We start from the raw sequence: 19564 nt of genomic DNA on the forward strand, positions 1-19564 counted from the left end.
ACTTTACTACAATTGTTGGAAGATGTTGGCTAGATTAATGCACTTATTTTTTAGGAAAATGTATATCTCGACTTGGTGAAAGTGTTTTACTTGAATATGGATTGTTTCAATTGAGTTTGATGATTCAGAGTTGAACTCTATCGTAGGAACTTCCGATGATGGCCTAGAAATTGTTTTGCCTAGGAAATCTCATGATATTGATGACTATGTTCATATTGATGCTATTAAGAATATATGTCGTCGTATTGACCTTTCGGATGATGAATGTACTATCCATTTTCGCACCTAATGTCTTTATCTTTAAACTCGGATATTACTTCATTTTATTCAGAGTATTGTGCTTCCTAGATCAAGCCATTTGGATGAGGTTTCTCATATGGATGTTTCCTTGATTGATTGTATTCTTAGACATCGTCCAGTCGACTTAGGATACACCATTGTTTGAAACATGCTTTGTATACCTAAGTTGATTACTCGTTCCCTTCCATATGGTCACTTCATTACCCGAATCCTTAAATATTTTGATGTACCGATTCAAGAACCGTCGTATAGGCCATCTAAGAGCATTTAGGATGAGGCTGTTAGTTCTTTAGGTTTTGAGTGGAGTAATGGCACTTGGGTAAAAGTCACTGATAATAAGTTCACCTTTCTTACTCCAAGTGATGATCGGCCACTTAATGCTGTGGTTCCAGCCAGTCGGCTACCTGTTTTTTTGCTTTCATTTCGGGGTCAGCGTAGACGTCGAGCTCCTTCAGTATCTACCTCAGCTCTTGCACCCTCTACACCTGCTTTACCACATCCCGAGCCTCCTATTTCTGAAAAGGTTACTCTTCAGCAGCTTATGGATAAGGTGAGGACACTCTGGCGCAGCAACTTATTCATGGACAATCTCCGTATCCACCTCCATCACCACCATCCTCACCACCTCAGTAGCCTCTTATGCTTGTATTTGGACACACCTACATTTCATTTACTGCATTATGTTCTTTTATTTTTGCTTATATGGATGGTTGTTATGATTTTAGATTATGTATTTGTTTTGGATTATATGGATTTGTTTTGATTGTTTGGATGATATGTTATTTCCTTATGCTTTGGATATTTTTGGACTAATGTGGTGTATTAAGATTTTGATGATTGATAGGGGAAGTTTTTATTTTTTTTGATGATGAAGGGAGAGATATAATAAGTAAGGAGGAAATATTCATTTGATATGAAAAATATTATTTCCTTATGCTTTGGATATTTTTGGACTAATGTGTTGTATTGAGATTTCAATGATTGATAGGGGAAGCTTTTATTCTTTTTAATGATGAAGGGAGAGATATAATATGTAAGGGGAAAATATTCACATTATTAAGTGCTCCTTTGCCACATCGTTTTCAACAAAATGTCGATTGCAACACTTCGTACAAGGACAATAAATCCTTGTGTCATCGATTTTGTTCATGAAAGCAAAAGCTAAGAAATGATTAACCCATTTATATAACGAACAAAGGATCTATCTAATATGTCAATCCAACTTTTGTCCATGTCTAATATATTTAAGTCTACTGAACTTAAAAAGTATGTTACCTTCGACAAGCTGACCAAATGAAAAAATGTCTCTTTCAACTTTTTATCTGCCTCAAGTCTCGAAAATATAGATTTTTTAAAAGCCTCCCTCTTGTCTGACATGAGTCAATTACAGCTCATTTAGAAATTCAGTTGTCTATTAATATTTGCCAAAGAAGCAATAAAGAAAACATGATTCTATTAATGTGTGTGTTATTAGTTATCTCCTTAATTATTTGATCTTTCATGTATAAATGTTCAGTCTTTAAGCATGACTAATATTTATTGCATCTTCAATTACCAAAATAGCGAATAGTTTACATTATCTTTTAAATGCCATTAAATCTAACCCTTGTTATATGATCCTTATATTGTGTATTCTCAATTGTTGAGGAAATTGCTCTAGTTTGAATTATCTTTCAACTTCTGGAAATATAACTTTACTACTATGAGATTTTAAATTGATCTATACTAACTAAAGGTGGGCAGAGGTAAAAGGTGGGCAGAGGTAAGGCATGAATCACAGAAAGGGACCAAATAGGCTTATTGGTTTAATTAGAAACTTTTAATCAAAAAGGAAAACCCCTGCAGCATCACATTCTAATTAGATCTATTACTATTTGATATTATATATCATGCTTAGATCTGACAAATGCCAACTTTTTATCTCCTTTTCAAGTTCATATATCATATTTTATTTCACTAGAAAATGACTTTCAATTTTCTATCTCCATCACTTGTTATAGGTAATTAAATCTTCACCAAGTGGTAACTTCGGATAAATAAATATAAGGGCTAGAATTCCCTCCTGAAAATGCTGAAATTTTTTTGTTCTTATCAGTTGACGGCTTGTTAATTAAATGAAGTCATAATAATAATAATAATAATAATAATAATAATAAAATGCGTATCTATCATACATAACTTTCTCTCAGTAAATTATATAATTAAAAACAGCAAAACCTAGGATAGACATAATTCCTAACCTTATGTAGTATAAGAAAAATTAATGTGGATAGCCAAACCTAGGACAGCCATTATCACTTTCTTAACAAGCACACACTAAAGAATAAAACATATGCAGCAATAGCCACTCCATTTAGCAGTAATTTGCAATAAATAGGGAACTATGTTCTCTCAAATTATCACCACCGAGAATTTCATTTCAATTAGTCATGCACATTACTTAATGGCACAAAGCAAACCCCCAGCAGCATTACAGTAATTGTTTAATTAGAAACCGAGCAACATTAGAGTAATTTGCAGTAATCAAACTAACTTTTAGTTTGATTTACTGTTACACATTACAAAACAACGAGGATGCAAGTAATTACTTCAATAATTCAAAGGATTATCACCATCTAATCACCTTAATTATAAATAATTGAGACAAAATCAAAGAGTGTATCATTCAATTATAACGTAAATTGCTAGGGGTGGGCACGGTTCGGTTCGGTTCTGTTCGGTTCGGTTCGGTTTGAAATTAAGTAGAACCGATTTAAATCGGTTATTTTATAAAAAGAACCGAATAAGAACCGAACTCAATAAGAACCGAACTCAAACGGTTCTTTTCGGATCGGTTCGGTTCGGTTCGGTTTTTTTGGTTCTGGGCCTATTGGGCCTATTTTTAATTTTTAATTTTTTAGCCCATTGGGCCTCATGAATGTAATAATTTTTTTCAACAATTAATTTATCCTAATTTTATTACAAATATTAACAATAAATACAAAGTATTCAAAACACATTTTATCACTAATATCTTACTAACTATTAATAAGATACTCCCAAAATATGAAATATTAAAATTTCAAAATACATAATCAAACTCCAATACTCCATCTATATAAACATAATAATAATATTATAAAGAGAAATAACACATGTTTGATTTGAATAAAATCATGTCTGATTTGAATAAAATTATTAACACATGTTTGATTTGAATAAAATCAAAAAATAATTCGGTTTTTCGGTTCAGTTAAGTGAACCGAATACCGTACCGACATTTCGGTTTTTTTTACAAACGATATATTCGGTTTTTAAAAAAAATAAAAACCGAACCAAATTAAAAAAAACCGTCGGTTCGGTTCGGTTTTTTTAACACTACGATTTTTTTGCCCACCCCTATAAATTGCTACTACTTACTGAAAATAAACAAAGCATCATTTAATTTTAAAATAACCAAAATTACTCATGAGCAACAAAAACACAAAAATCAATCCAATCATTTACTCCTAGCAAAACTGAAATTGATATTCTCTATTAATGAAAAATTAATAACATATAAACCCTAGAATAGTGAATTGACAAGAGAGCTTCTTCAAAATTGAGATCACAAAGAAATTGAGGCAAGAGAGCGAATATTGGCTGAGCAATGGCTGAGGGAAAGAAAGAGATTCAGGCAAGAGAGCGGATATTGGCTGAGCTTACTTCAAAATCCAATCATTCATGAATGGATGATTCTAAGTGAGAGAAAGAAAGAGTGACCTTCGTTTTTTGTTTTTAATTTTTAAAAATTCTATTTTCAGCTCATAATAGTTGTAAAATAAAAGACATTTACGGCAATGAGTCATTCTTTTACTGCAAAAGTATAAAAGAGCAGTAAATACCCATTTTAACCTTGCAGCTGATTTAATTCCCCGCAGAATGCCAGCAAGGTTTTACTTATTTGCCATGAGTATTTTCAGCCGCAGACATTCCCCGCAAAAGGCCCCTTTTTTTTAGTGGGTACTGCTGATGTGGCTCTATATATGAGCGTGGCCGATCGACGTATATATTAACCAGTACGGACCTCCAAGTAATTTGGTATCCTCCAGAACCCCTTGGTATAAGTTTAATACTACACAAGTGAAAAAAAAAAAAAAAAGAGGACGGTAATGCTGGGTTAGGGTGCATCATCAGAAATTATGAAGGTGCTGTCATGGCAGCTGCAGTATCAAAGAAGTCTTGTCTAAGAGATGTGGAAATTGCTGAGACTTTGACTATTTTTGGTTGAAGGTGTGAAGATGGCTGCAGGAGTTGGTCTTTCTCCTCTGACTATAAAGTCAGATTCATCGAGCGTTGTGCACTTGATTCTGATAGGTATCTCTAGTCCTCTTGTAGAGGAGAGATGACTTGGATTATTAGTGAAACTAGCACTTCAGTTGATAAAGATAATCAATATAGGCTAGTCTATAGTGAAATTAGTTTTTTTTCCTAATTGGAAAATGATTTCATCGAAAAGAACAAATCAATTGCAGTAAATTTTCATTCTCTCTTCCAATCATATAAAACAAAACAAAACAAGAAGTACGGAAAAAAAATTATTGCTAGACTGCTTTTTGACACATGCATCATATTTGCTGATGAGTCCCCGATGAAGCATATTATGGTGACGATACAATGAATACATGCATATGACATCCACATAAAAATTAATGGGACTTCAGATGATGGAATTATTTATTTGGTAATCTTGTTGCCTTTTTGTTGCAGGATAAGAATCAAGATGGTGAGGATGGATTTCACATCCATTGCTACATGAAGGAAGCTTTGACAGAAGTTAACATCTGTTAATAAAATTTTGAAAAATTGATACACTCTCCAAATAATAAGTTAACCGCTAAATAAGTTAAAAGTTTGGAGTTTTTTTGTAATCTGAGGACAGAGTGGGGATGATGATAATTTCTCAATTACAAAATATATTAAGAAAAAAGAGTGTGGTTATTTGAACACACAAAATAATGTGTATCTTTATTATTAATTTTTGGGTCCCTCTATAATGCTGTAATGTTTTTACAGCATCAACAATGTAAACAATATTAACCATTAGATTTAATCAACTGTGCACATTATATTTATTAATAAAAAATTTTCAATATTTTTTTAAAAATATAACCGGTTAACAAAGTGGCTAAACTGTTGGGAATTCTTAAAAAAACTGTTGGATCGTGGAGTTGGTAGAATGAGAAATTTCAATGACCACCCCTACAGTTTTAAATATTCTCACATTTTCACTTGAATAACATATTTCATTTAATAACACAAAATTCAATAAAATATATGATTTCAATGAAATATATGAACATGCATACGAAACCCACATTCATAGGAATGTTTCATTAGATTTTTAAAGTTTATCTTACCTATGTATCCTAAACCATTCATTATTGACTTTTTGTACTTTTATTAAATAGAAATTTCAAGCAAAACAAGAAAGAGTGACAATATGTAATTAATTTGAAGATTTAATGTAAAACTCACAATTGCTAAAATAATGCTTAAATTATATCATTAATATTATAAGATAATTTGATTATCATGTAATCAAACTAATTTCAAAATCTATTTTGAGAGCATGCAAACAGATTTAGTCTCTACTATGTGATTTTTTTATTCTAATTTATGGCCATGGAGATTTAGTCTCTACTATGTGATTTTTTTATTCTAATTTATGGCCATGGAAGAGAATTGGAAGATCCATCTTTGTCCAATAGTGAAATATAAATAATAGCCCTTCAATTTCTCTTGTGGTATATTTATTGGCTTATTAGCTTACAAAACTAAATGCAAGTGGCAAAATTTGGACTACTGCATGAAATGTCATGTAATATATTTCATTTGACCTTAGATTAATCAAATGTCTAATATGGTTTACTTCATTAATATAAAAATTAATTTTCACTGATATTTATATGTGACATATAAATTCATACTATATCGAGGTAATTACGATCTTAATTTATCTTCTATTAATAAATAGGGGTAGATGGAAGTACTCAATATGTGTGTTTGTGTGTAGGTGTCAATTCATATATCTTAATGACTACAAGAAAAATCACCTCTACTAACTTAACATATGTCTTATAGGTCTTTTTATAGTAGTGTTTGTAAAACATATTTTATTTGCTATGCTTTGGAGGACGTGTAGTATATTATTTTATAATTTATTTTATAATTCGTTTTGTAATTTACAGAAAATGTGTTTAACATGTTTTAACTTTTATTACTGTCAAATAGATTCTGTTTAGTACATTTTATAATTTGATTTAAGGTTTAGGCTCGCGGAACATATATTACACCAATACTATCAAAATGAAAATAAAAATAGCGGCTACAAAATGATACTGAATATGACCTAAGTTACTTGGAGTGTCAGCCTACAAATAAGTATCACCATAGGCTTAAATTTATGGAACAACTTTTGAGGACTGTTGATCTTCCTCCATTAGCTTATTTTAGGTCTATATTTCCATTTTTTTAAAAAAATGGGTGCAAGATGATAATGAGGATGAAACTGTGCTATCCGTAATGATGCACCTTTGTATTCAATAAGAATCATATGCATATTCAACAGTGAAAATATGATAACTCTGTCGTAATTTGATCATATTACAATACAATTGACTACTAAAAAACGTCTTTATATTTTTTTATTACATTTTACATTAAAGCTGTAGCACATTATAAATACAAAGCTTAATGTTTAATAACATAACACTTCAACAAAATCAACATCTTAAGTATGATGTATGATATAGAATATTGAAATAGCTATACCTAACACTCACAGCAATTTATAAAAATGTATAGCGTTTTATTTACAATATCTTTCCTAATTATATTTGCATTAATATCTATCTTAAAGTCAATTTTTGGATTAGTAGATTTTAATAAATCCATCAAGATAGATTAATAGTAACTTAATATTAAAAAAATATTATACAAGTTATTTTATTAATTATACTTATTCTAATATTTTATTTGTATCATATGATATTTATTATTATTATTATTATCCTATTACTATATGTATATTTATTTAGGTTGTTTAAATCAAAACGTATAATATTCATTTATGAAAATTAAGTGGCATGTATTACCATTTATGAAACTAAGTGGATTGTATGACTATTTGAGCTAACCTTGGGGTGTGTGTGGCTTTTTCTCAAATTAATATTAATTTAAAATTAAAAACAAATATTTACCAGCAACTTGTGAATTACTTGCTACATTTTCATTAATTATTTAATTATCCATTATATTAAATGGACGATTGAGATTAAGATACTTAAAACTAATGGTCCACATTAGTCTCACTATTAATGCTGGAAAAATACATACAGTATCATAAAGAAATCCTTAATTTTTCCATTTTTTGTTTTTCCTAATTAATTTGTTCAGTCCTATATATTGGATGGAACAATCGAATTCCCTTTTGTCGACTCGAGTAGAGAGTTTTGAGTTGTGACAAATGGAAAATTAATACAAACATCCCTTGTAAATTGTAATTGAAATGCTGTAAAAAAATTGAATTTCTTCTTAAAGAAGTTGAACATAAAATACAAGAAACTTCCATTGTAGGTAATTAAGGAGCATTATTACTAACTAGTACACTCCTTAAGTAGGCAAATTATGGAAGAGGAAGGACTTAAGGTATCCTCAAGGCTCGGAAGCCGTTGATTGTCATCATAGCTGTACATCAAAGGAACCATCTGGCAGTGTTAAGAGAAGCCCTTGTGAAAGATGCTGAAAATGATGGATTTGGGGAGAGCCATTCCTGGTTTAGGCGCTTGCGTGCATCTGAAATCTTATCCATGGCATGCCCGTGTGCATCTTCAGCCGTTAATTCTCGGTGCTCCATCATGTAGTAATAATTTTGGGGTGGTAAAAATACTTGTCTGGTCCAGATCCGGACCGGATATTGGATTATCTGGCCTTGGGCTCACTTGATAAACCCATAATCCAGATCTCATTAAAAAAATTCTAAAATATATATTATTTTAAATATTTATATTTATTTGACTTATCTATTTCATATCTGTAAAGTTTTATACATTTAAAGTTTGTATTTTCGTATCTAATTTTATTGAAATAAATTTAAAAGTTTGTATTTTATGGGAAAACACATAAATCGTGGTTTTAAGCACTTTAAATTTTAATCCTTTAAAACCATATGATTTTAAACTATTCTAGTCAGTGATTTTAAAGTGTGGGAAAGTTCGGAAAAACTTTAAAACTGTACGGCTTTAAAGGCTTACAGTTTTAAACCTTTAAAACCATACAATTTTAAAATTTTCCCGCACTATAAAATTTCGGATTGTAAGCTTTCTATATATATACACACACATATAATCCATCTTTGCCGCCTTGATTTTCATCCTGCAATAGTATAGTAATTTATAATTAATTCCATCATAAACTGTACAAGTTCATGAGCATTGATCAGAAAAAACATCATTTTTTGTATCATTTAATGGACACATGATCACAGAAACAGCATATGATCACGTGTCCTGCCCCACAAGCATGACCATACAATTTGTACGCGTTACCTTAGCACCTCCCAAGTCATCCCAAAGTCGAAGAATTGTTGCGATGGATGATACAATGGGTGAGTTGCAGTTTCATTGGTGATGCCATGACCCAGGAGAAAGAAAATGTGCACAAGTACCAAGCGTACCCCTGTATTAGGAATGACAAAATCTTCTATGAGTTTGAGGTTTTATGGAGTCCCACCACAAATGAAGTAAATTTTAAATAATTTAAGAGAATGAGGTGGGGAATAGAGGAAAAATAATCTCTAACTTCTTAATGGGTGGTGTTTGGTTTTGTACTCTCCCCCACCCACCCCCCAATTCTTATTATATATAAATATTTTTTAATTCTTATTTAATAATTTTTATTTTATCAATTACGATGTTGTTAATAATTTTCTTTTTATTTTTACCTAATATAAATGGGTTATAATCCAAAGAAAATTCTACAATATAATTCTTATTCAACCTTAAAATATTGTTATGTTTTCTTTTCTTTCTTAAGGTGCTGCTCTCGTCAAACATTTTTCAATTTTGATATCATTTCAACTATATTGTTTTAAATTGTTGGAGTTTTTTTAAATAATTTAAATAACCTATAATAAGGTAATAATCTTATTTAAGTCTTTAATTTTTAATTTACTAAAATCATGTATCCATATCTACTATAAAATAAGTAATTAGGGAATGGAGGCGAAATTTTTAATGGGGTAGGGAATGGGGTAAAGCCATCGAGAATATAGAAATAGATATTCTTGATAGAGAAGAGAGAATTAGTTCTAATAGGTTGAGAATATGAAGAATAAGTGAAGCACTCTTTGGAAGATGAAGCCATCGAGAATATATATTATAGAAATAGCTAATCTTGACAGAGAAGAGAGAATTGATTCTAATAGCTCGAGAAGAAGTGCTACAGTCAGTTGTACATTTGGGCCACTGACTCACTCGATTCTTTTAAATTCAACAAGTGTCCAATTTTACTTTTTACCAGGACTCGTAGATAACTCGCAGATAACAATTTAGTCTCATTCTTTCAATAAGTTATTGGATTTTTTTTACCCATTACTTTAAAGATATTTACACTCAAAAAGCCATATACTTGTGTTCAAATACTAAATTGCCCTTCTCTTTTTGTTTGTTAATTAAAAATTCTGAAAAATCATACAACCCAAACTATTATACACCAGTGGTCTCAACTGTTCAAATGAAACAATTTCAATTTATAAACTTCATTGTCTGAATGGTTTTTGGAGTATACGGTTCTATTACAAAAACAAGAACAATCAAGAAAATTTATGACTACTTATAATGACAAAATTTTGTTCAAAAAACATTGATCACAAAAATAGTTCTTCTTTGTGAATTGAACAATTCTCCGTTAACCTTGAAAACTTCTTTATAATTTGGAAGTAAATTCCAACCTGCACATAAATAAATGTTATAACAACATTAACAATAAATTATAACAATTAGTAAGTATTTAAAAAAGATATTACCATCGTTAAACACAGTTCATTTAGAACAAAAATCTAATAATCACCAGAAAAATGCTTCAAAGATTCATAATCTTCTTGTTAGACATTTAAGATTTATTTAGTATAAGTTCCAATAAGTACAAAAAATTAATATATGATAAATTCTAGTATAATACATGTAAAAAGGAAAATAATATACTTAACATACCATTTCTTGCAAGCAATCTTGTGTATCACAAAGATCATTAGCATTTTCATTCCTTAAAGTTGAATGTTCTTGGGACTAAAAATTAAAAAAAAAATTGATGCTATTATATACAAATAAATTTCTAATAACTACAAAAAGAAATATAACATAAAATATTTTATATAACAAACCATTATTTGAGAGGAATTTTTGGTCCCAACGTTCTTTAGAACCTTTAAAAAAAGATATTATCATTAATAAATAAATTTACAAAAATTTAAACGTGTCATTAACAATGTGTGTGTGTGTGTGTCTATATATATATATATATATATATATATATATATAAACATGTTAACTAACCTTTCTTGATTTGGTGTTGAGTATTCTTTTCTTACATTTCTCAATTTCTTTCTTCATTCTTTTAAAAGCTCATTCTGCACTTGATATTTGTGGATCAAGTAATGAGATATCAAGCAACAAATTACCATCAATATTTCCCTTGTCAACATTGTAAGCTCCATCCAATTCAACTTCATGTTTTTTGAGAGAACGATTCACCCTTATACAATTTTCCAATGCATCATGTAATGCACAACATGCAGTATTGAAAATTCCGTTGGATAATAAGCCTTCCTTACTCAATTTTGCAGCTTAATGAAATAATTTGTTGAAATGTTGCTTTTTGAATTGTATTCCCTCTGAAATATTACTTGTAGAACTTGTATAATCCAATCTCTTTGCATCATTACTCCATTGTTTCAATATGTAATGAGTTGGAATATTAAAAACACCAAGAGATTGAAGAACACATAGTACATGCATACAAAGAAATCTATTATACTCAAACAGTCGATACAAACAATTAGTTTCATGACTCTTTGCTTCCCAATTCATCAAAAAAGATACATTTTTCTCTAAATCTTTAACGTCAAAGGTCTTTTTTGTGCCAACTTCTAGCTTTTTTACTAAGAAATATGATGATGTTCCTAAAACTTCAACTTGAAATTTCTTGAAAACTTCACGTGTATAGATTGTGGACATTTATTTCTCAAAGGGTGAAGAAGACTTTAACATCGGTTTCTTATGCCATTACTAAAACCTGCATAAGCTTCCTTTTCTTGTCTACCTTGTAAAGCCACTTTGTATTGTTCAACAAATTCTTTCGATGATGTCTTCTTGCTAACATATTTATAAAAATAAAAAAAAAAGAGTTGATGCTTTCAGACCGTTGGGTTGTATATAATCCAGCAAAAAATGTATCCCTCGTGTAAGGAGGCACCCAAAACTTGCGATCTTCAAATAATGATCCTAGCCACTCATTCCCTTCAAGCTCAACTCTCCAATCATATTCCACCATTTTTTCTCAAATTCCTCCTCCAACCATGAGTTGTAAACATAGTCGTTGAATATTCTCATAAAAGATCCATCTTTCTTTATCACATGGCTAAGCTTTTTGGGAATATTCCTTAGTATGTGTCACATACAAAATTGGTGTCGTGTATTCAGAAAGACAATAGAAATGGCTGATTTCATAGCTTTGTCTTGATCAATTAATATAGTTATTAGATGCTTTCTACCCATACCCCTCAGCCATGTTTGCATTAGCCAAACAAATATTGACGTAGTCTTATCCGCAAGCAATGCACATCAAAGTAATATAGATTGAAAATGGTTATTTACACCAATAAAAGAAGCAAGTGGCATTTTATATTTGTTTGTAGTGTATGTAATATCAAAGGAAACAACGTCTCCAAAAATCTTATAATCCTTTCTACTAGTTGCATCCACCCAAAAAAAAAAATTGTTTAACCTCTATTCTTAATTTAAGTCCACTGCAAAAAAAAAAAATTAGAATTCTCTTCCTGCATTTGTATAAAGTGGTTAAGCATTGCTCTAGCATCACCTATTTCAAGTGCTAGTTGACGTTCTTTATCCAAATAGTTTCCAATGTCTTTCTCTGTGTACACAACATTTTCATATCCGTTATTGTTTTTGGCCATTGGAGCAAATTAAAAAACTAATTTGTACCAACACGAACTGCATGTAACATATTAATACTATGTTTATTGGAAAATGCAATACTTCTATGGCATGCAAAATCATGTGCATGGCTAGGATAAAGCTCATGGATATGTTCTTTTATGAAATTTTGAACATACCACTTGCCACAAGAGTTTCTTTTGACATGCAACAAAGCCTTACAATCTACTTTCAAACATGGGAGTTGATTGATAACACTAGATTATCGTTGATTGATAACACTAGATTATCGTTTTATCCCACACCTTGTACATGCGAACTTTACACCAATAAATTCTCCCGATAACGTTGGTTGATGGCTGCATTTCTTTGAGATACCGAACCATGTATCCTTAGCATACTTTAGATATAAAAAATATGCATCATCTTATGTATCAAACTCCAACCCAATATAAGGCTCTAAATTCTTGTCATCTTTATCATCCACCGTGTTTTCATTCACCACATTTCCATGAATCACATTCCCGCACTCATCCTAATTTGTATTTAAATCAATTTGTAAATTCATGACTACTTAATTAAAGACACAAAAAGTAAAATGTAAACAACAACATTGTATGAATAATTTAGCACTATAAATGCAAGCAATCAATTTTCATATAAATGTATTGATTATTCAAACATAATTATAAAAGAATTACTTTTTAATAAATAAATACCAATTAGCTTAATAATTTTCATAATATAGATAGAAAATAAATACACAAGTTTTCTTCTATTATTAACAATAACAAATCATCATGACACCTAATCTATATAGCAAAATGGTAGTATTTTTTATTTTAAATAAATAATAAAAAAATCTAATGTAATTTAGGTGATATTATAAAATGTTGTTTTATAATGGAAAAGTTAAGTGAATTTACCAGAATCAATTTTGCTAAACAACTTGTTTGTGGTAGCTGGGACTATACTTTCATATTAAAACTTTCATATACAAATGCTATGCACACGCATGAAGCTTTGAAAGTGAGAACTGAGGAGTAGGGGAAAAGGTAGTGTGTTGAAGAAGCTTCAGAAAAAGAGAAGGGCAATTTAGTATTTGAATAGAGAAGTAAATGGCATTTGAGTGTGAATATGTTTAAAGTAGTGGATAAAATAATATCCAATAACTTATTGAAAGAATGAGATGAAATTATTATCTGCAAGTCCCAATAAAAAGTGAAATTGGACACTTATTGATTTTGAGAGAAGCAAGTGAGTCAGCCGTGGCACTCCTTATAGCTCAAGAATATGAAGAATAAATAAAGCAATTATAGAACACATTTCTTGTCCGAGTATAATAGATTTATCCACGTGCTTTTTTTAGGAAGCGAAAAGAACAACTGGAACCTATTGCATGTGTACGCCTCAATTAGGAAATGCTCGTTTCGTTTCTCGATGTTGACTCCTTTTAATTTTTATATTTTAAAAAATATCTCAAAACACTTTTATATTTAAATTTGTTGCATTCTCACCCATATTTTTCTTTGTGTTTACAATAATACGCTTGTAATAATATTCTTTACATTAATTAATTTATTTATAAGAATTTAATTGGCACATTAACTGGTAAATATTAGTATGAAAGAGCTAGTATTTTTTTGAACCCATGCAACAATTTTGCTGATAATTTATTTATAAATAAATTAATATTAGCTAACTTTAAGCAATGTTTAATTTCCTTCGGATAATTTTTACTAATAGTTATTTTATAAAAAAAATGAATTTATCAAGTTACTCTAAAAGTAAAATAATGATGTAAAAATTTGTGAAAATTTTTATGTTACTTTTAAGGCTAATTTGGTAAATTAACATTTTTCTCCTTTTATTAATTTCCTCAAAAAGACAAGAATATTTTTACAGAAATATTATTGTAGAAGGAAATAAAACATAAAGATAAATGTGAAATATATTTAACTGTAAGGGTGTCTTGAATTTTTTTTTTCGAATATAAGGATAAAAAAGACACATGACTCAAAATATAAAAAGTAAACAAGTATTTACTCTCAATTATAAAATAAATTAAATATAATAATCAGACACTATCAATTAATCAAAAACTCTAGCCGCCACTGCCACTTCCCTTCATGCCACCATCTTCCTATTGGCTGTCTGTAGGACAACTAAAAAACGCTTTTTGTATTCTTCATGTGCACTATCATCTCCTACATTTTGTGGGTGATACGTATTCTGAAATTCTTTTATAAAATTTCATCTCAAATATGTAGGCATATAATTAATTCACTTATAATTTATGAAAAATCGATTAATTTATGAATAAAATCACGTTATTTTCAATGAAATGTGGGCATAAAATTTTTCTCATTAGTACTTTCGAACTTATTTAATTTATTTTTAACCAAGTAAATTATATATATAATACATTGATTTGTAAGCATAACGTATGAATTCATATCAGGTGAGTAATGGGTTTTGGGGCTTTGGCAAATGTGGGTTCTGTCTTTTATATGATTATGATCACTTTTTATCCACTGATTTTGCATTCGTTAATTGATCTGTAGCATCCTTCTCCCTTAAACAAACCCGCACCACCTGCCTAACCTAGTTCTCCCTCATATATTGTTTTACCAAATCCTATCCCTAACCTCAATATTAAATTTCAGACAAGGGCATGTTAAAAAGTAGGGATATTTTCTGAATTTCATTAAAGGAAAAGATATCTGGGAAGAAAATTCTAAAAGAAAGGAGGAGGATTTGTTGAGGTTTCAAGAGCTGGATCCGTCTGTAACTGGACAAGTTGGAGAAGCTGTATATCGTGATAAGAAATCACGGTGCATATCAAGGGAGGAGTACTTGGAATCCAAAAGAAAACCCAAGGAAAAGCCTAAGGAGAAAAAATTGGAATCGTGCAAGGGATTGGCTCAAAAACGGGAAGCTGAGGCTAGACTGCGGGAATTAGAACTTGAGAAGGACAAACCATTTGCAAGATCAAGAGATGATCCCGAACTTGAGAAAATGCAGCCAAAGGGTAGATTGAGATGGGGAGGTCTAATTATTAATTTTTCACTCCAACACTGGAGTGTGAGGATGGATGATAGACTCCAGTTGTTAGCTTGTCTCTGCACTGACAGTAAAGCTAAATCAAGAACTGATGTTACTTAAAAGAGTTTTACTTTAAGGCTCTAATTCATTGTACATACTACTTAGGAGTTTTAATACATTGTACATATTGTATATAGTCTATCCTTTTGTAAAACATCTAATTAGACTCGTTATTTCTCGCTTTCGAAAATGAATAATATTTTTTGGAAAAATATGCAACCCAATTAGCTGCTGCCACTTGTACTCCTCTCATATTCTTGGAACGGTTCATGCAATAAAATCAAAATTTGCTTTTTCAAATGTGCTTTCGTTGGAATGGAACATCATTTATAAACAAAATTTCAAGTGCTTCTCATTCACTGGTGGATACATGATCACTGAAAAAAATAAATGAAGCTTATTAATTAGTCAAAGGGACTGAAGAAATCTATTAATGCTAAAAACCATTCACTAGTGCTTTTAGAGTATTTATTTATCCCTTTGACCTCATGTACGCCAACCCCCGTTTTTATTTTATATTTCAAATTCAATCTGTGAACAAGAAAATGGAGAAGAGCCCTGATAATATCCCTGATCAGCATTTCATAAACCTTGTAGTCAAGGGACAGGTCCATGCACTTTTCTTAATTGTCTATTTTAATTAATTTATTTGGTATGCCAATACAATGCATGTTGCTGGGTAATTTCATTAATTATCCGATTGGTTTCCTTGGCTTCTTCTTCTGATTTTCTATTTTATTTTTGTTTAATCTGTTCAATTCTAAGATGAATTTATTCTTCGCTTGTGTTTTTCTTTTTTGGGCATATAAAATTTACTAGTGGCATTAATTTTTACCCAATATAAGAAGTAAATCAATAACTCAATATAAGAAAAAATTTATTAGAAATATTGTTGTGTTGACGAACTCGAATTTTTGGTTAGTCATATGAAATGAGCTTTAATATAGGCTGACTAATAATTAGTAACTCAAGAATTAATCATTTATTCAATTTTGTAGTGATTTGTTGTTGTTTAATCTTCAAATATAATCTTTCTTTTGATTGTAGGATAACGATCCGCTATATTTCGAGTTCAGGCGTGATTGGGAAATAAAGAAGCTCTTGATTACTTACTGTGAGAAAAAAGATGCGCAATATGGGACTTTCCCTTTCCTTATCAATGGGAATCGCTTCCCTCATATTCGAACTCCTGACCAAGTAATGTTCTTTAAGCTTTTCTGTAATTTTTTATGTTTATTGATCAAATGCAAGTAGAAACATCAGATTATGGAACATATATGAATTATGATAATGCATAACTAGGCGATTGCATCCTAGCTACCAAAGTTATAATGCTAGCTAGCTCCTCGAGAAATATGTACGTGTGAGGATCCCACATCGGCTAAGTATGGACATACTTGGTGGTTTATTAGCCTTTAGATACCTTTGTCCCGCCTTTTAATTTTTTTAAGCGTGAGTTCTACCTTTCCGGTTCGCAAAATATGTTCTCCAACTTGACTGTGTTGGGGGAATTTGTGGACTTGTATGGTTAGCTTCTTGCTTTTGGCGTCTAACGATGAGACACACTGCATATGGCTTCAATTTTTCATATTCAAAGCTGCAAAACTATCGAAATTATAATAAGTCACAACCCATATGCTTACCCTTTTGTAATTGATCAACACCAATATCACCACCGTGTCTAGTTAACACCATTTAACATCACCACTAAATGGTTAATTAGACATGGCGAGATTGCCATTTCACATCCTTGTTTTGGTTTTTTGTGATACTGATCTTAAGTTCTACCCAATTTGTAGCTTGGATTGAAAGACGGTGATGAGATTATCGCAACGTTCTACGCGGGTGGAGCTTAGAAGATGGAAGTTAGAACTTAGTACCCATTTAATCAGAATAAATATTCATTCCAAATTTGAGGTTATCAACTCAATCTGAGAATTAATGTTTGTGAAAGGTTGTTATCATATCTAATTTCTAATCCATTTATTTTTCAAGGATTTGCTTAATGAGGATTTGTATTAAGTTTATTAATTAATCGATGGATGGACATTATACACTTCATACTACAAAAGTTCACAGCAGCACGGCTTAATACAATAATGATGGTTATCGGGTCGATTTTGTAGGATCGGATTTTTAATTAGTCAACCTACAAAACTCATTTCATGAGGGACCCCTTACCAATTAAAAGTAATTTTAATTACTAATGTATTCATGTGCTAGCTAGCAATTATGACATTGGAACTGGAATCTGCCAGCTGCATTTATTTGTTTGATTTTACTATAACATCATATAATATATTAATGTGCTTCTCATTCACTGGTACCCGTATATATATATAGCTGCAGAATTCATAAAGCTTATAAGTGTCCACATGTTCATGCTCTCAAGCTCTCTGTTAATAGAAAGCCCATTTCCATTTATTTTCCTGCAACCCTTTTAAAAGCAATACCATTTGGAGTATTTAGCATTTAAGTTCTTGTACCAACCCACTTCATTTTTCGCTGAAATGATTTTCTATTTTAGCCATAGCACCCTTAGAATTAGTTTCTTTTCTTCAGCTTTTTTCAATATGTCCAACACGGCACAGCAGTTGAGAATCAATCTCATTGTCAAGAAGAAGGTCCACTTTTATCTTCATTAATCTCTGTTTCTGAAAATCTAAAAACACATTTTTAAAATAAACTCGATATTAAAAAAATAAAAATAAAATAACCACGTACGATCTCTATAATCACCATTACTTAAATATCATTATGTATATATTTAATTTTCTTATGACTTATCATCTTATAATGCTTCAATAAAGACTCATTTATTGTATTTGTTAGAGAAATTGCTTGACTAAAAAATTTAAGTTGGTAGGTGAGAACTCAACAATAATATTTAAGAAAAATCTTGAGATAAAGCAATGATGCAAATACAATGACATTGGAACTAGACTTCACTAGCATCTGTCTGTTGTGGCTTTTACTAGAATATATTTACGGTCTCAAAAGTTGAAATTAAATAAAATCCAATTGTAATATCTCATTCATATTCACTGGTCTTGTAAAAAGAATACAAATGATGACATGGTCAACCAGAAAGCTTTAAGAGTTTACTCATGCTCTCCAAATAGAAAGCCATTTTCAATTACTCTGTGCAGGCCAATTCAAAAAGCTATGCCATTTTGAGCATAGCTTTTAACTTCATTTACAACCCAAACTCTTCTTTCTTTATTTCTTGTTCTTTGCTTTTATATATATATATGTGTGTGTGTGTGTGTGTGTCACCCTAAAAGTAAAAAGCTCCAAGCTCAAAGAAAAATGTTAAAGCCTTCTTCTTCTAAGAATAATAAGAAGCCGCAGCATCTGATTAATCTCATTATCAAAAGCCAGGTCCATTTTTGTCTTAATTTCTTTTATTTATTTACTGCTTTCTTCTTTCTTTATTTATTTTTTAATGAATTTCTATTGTAACAAAAGTTGCTACGCATATGTTAGCTTTAATTTTTGTAATAATTTATTTATTTTTTAATTAAGACAAGCTACCAACTCACAATGGAAAAAAATTATGGTTTTAAAATAATTGATAAGCTTTTCGAGTGACCAAATTTAGCCTAAAGGCTTTTTTTCATTTTATTTTTTATTGAACCAACCCACATATGCCAGATCTATATTTTTTCTACCAACAGAAAATTATTAGAAATTTTGTTGTATATATAATGAATTCATATGAATTTTGGCTAAAGGGGTTTCGCTTTGGAGGTTAGATCATGCCTAATTAACTAGCAACATTTGCCTAATTGCTCTATTAATTTTTTTTTTTTATTGTTAGGATGGTGACAAGAGATTCTTCCAGTTCAATCATGACGTCGAAATAAAGCGGCTCTTGATTAAGTACTGCGAAACAAAATCACAGCCCTTTAAGAGCACCCCTTTCTTGATCAATGGGAACCGATTTGATTATTCTAAAACCGCTG

At 30.5% G+C, this 19564-nt stretch overlaps 1 protein-coding gene across 1 annotated transcript in view; it reads left to right on the top strand.

The window, feature by feature from the left end:
- Positions 1-18856: 18856 nt before the first annotated feature.
- Positions 18857-19564, top strand: part of LOC112100259 (small ubiquitin-related modifier 2-like) — a 6718-nt gene continuing 6010 nt past the window's right edge. Inside the window, exons 1-2 of the mRNA XM_024189173.1 lie at positions 18857-18980; positions 19420-19564. Of these exons, the coding sequence (XP_024044941.1) occupies positions 18909-18980; positions 19420-19564 (217 nt within the window). The 5' untranslated portion in view covers positions 18857-18908. The remainder of the gene's footprint in view (positions 18981-19419) is intronic.

Source organism: Citrus clementina, unplaced genomic scaffold (genome assembly GCF_000493195.1).
Source record: "Citrus clementina cultivar Clemenules unplaced genomic scaffold, Citrus_clementina_v1.0 scaffold_9, whole genome shotgun sequence".
NCBI lineage: Eukaryota > Viridiplantae > Streptophyta > Magnoliopsida > Sapindales > Rutaceae > Citrus > Citrus x clementina.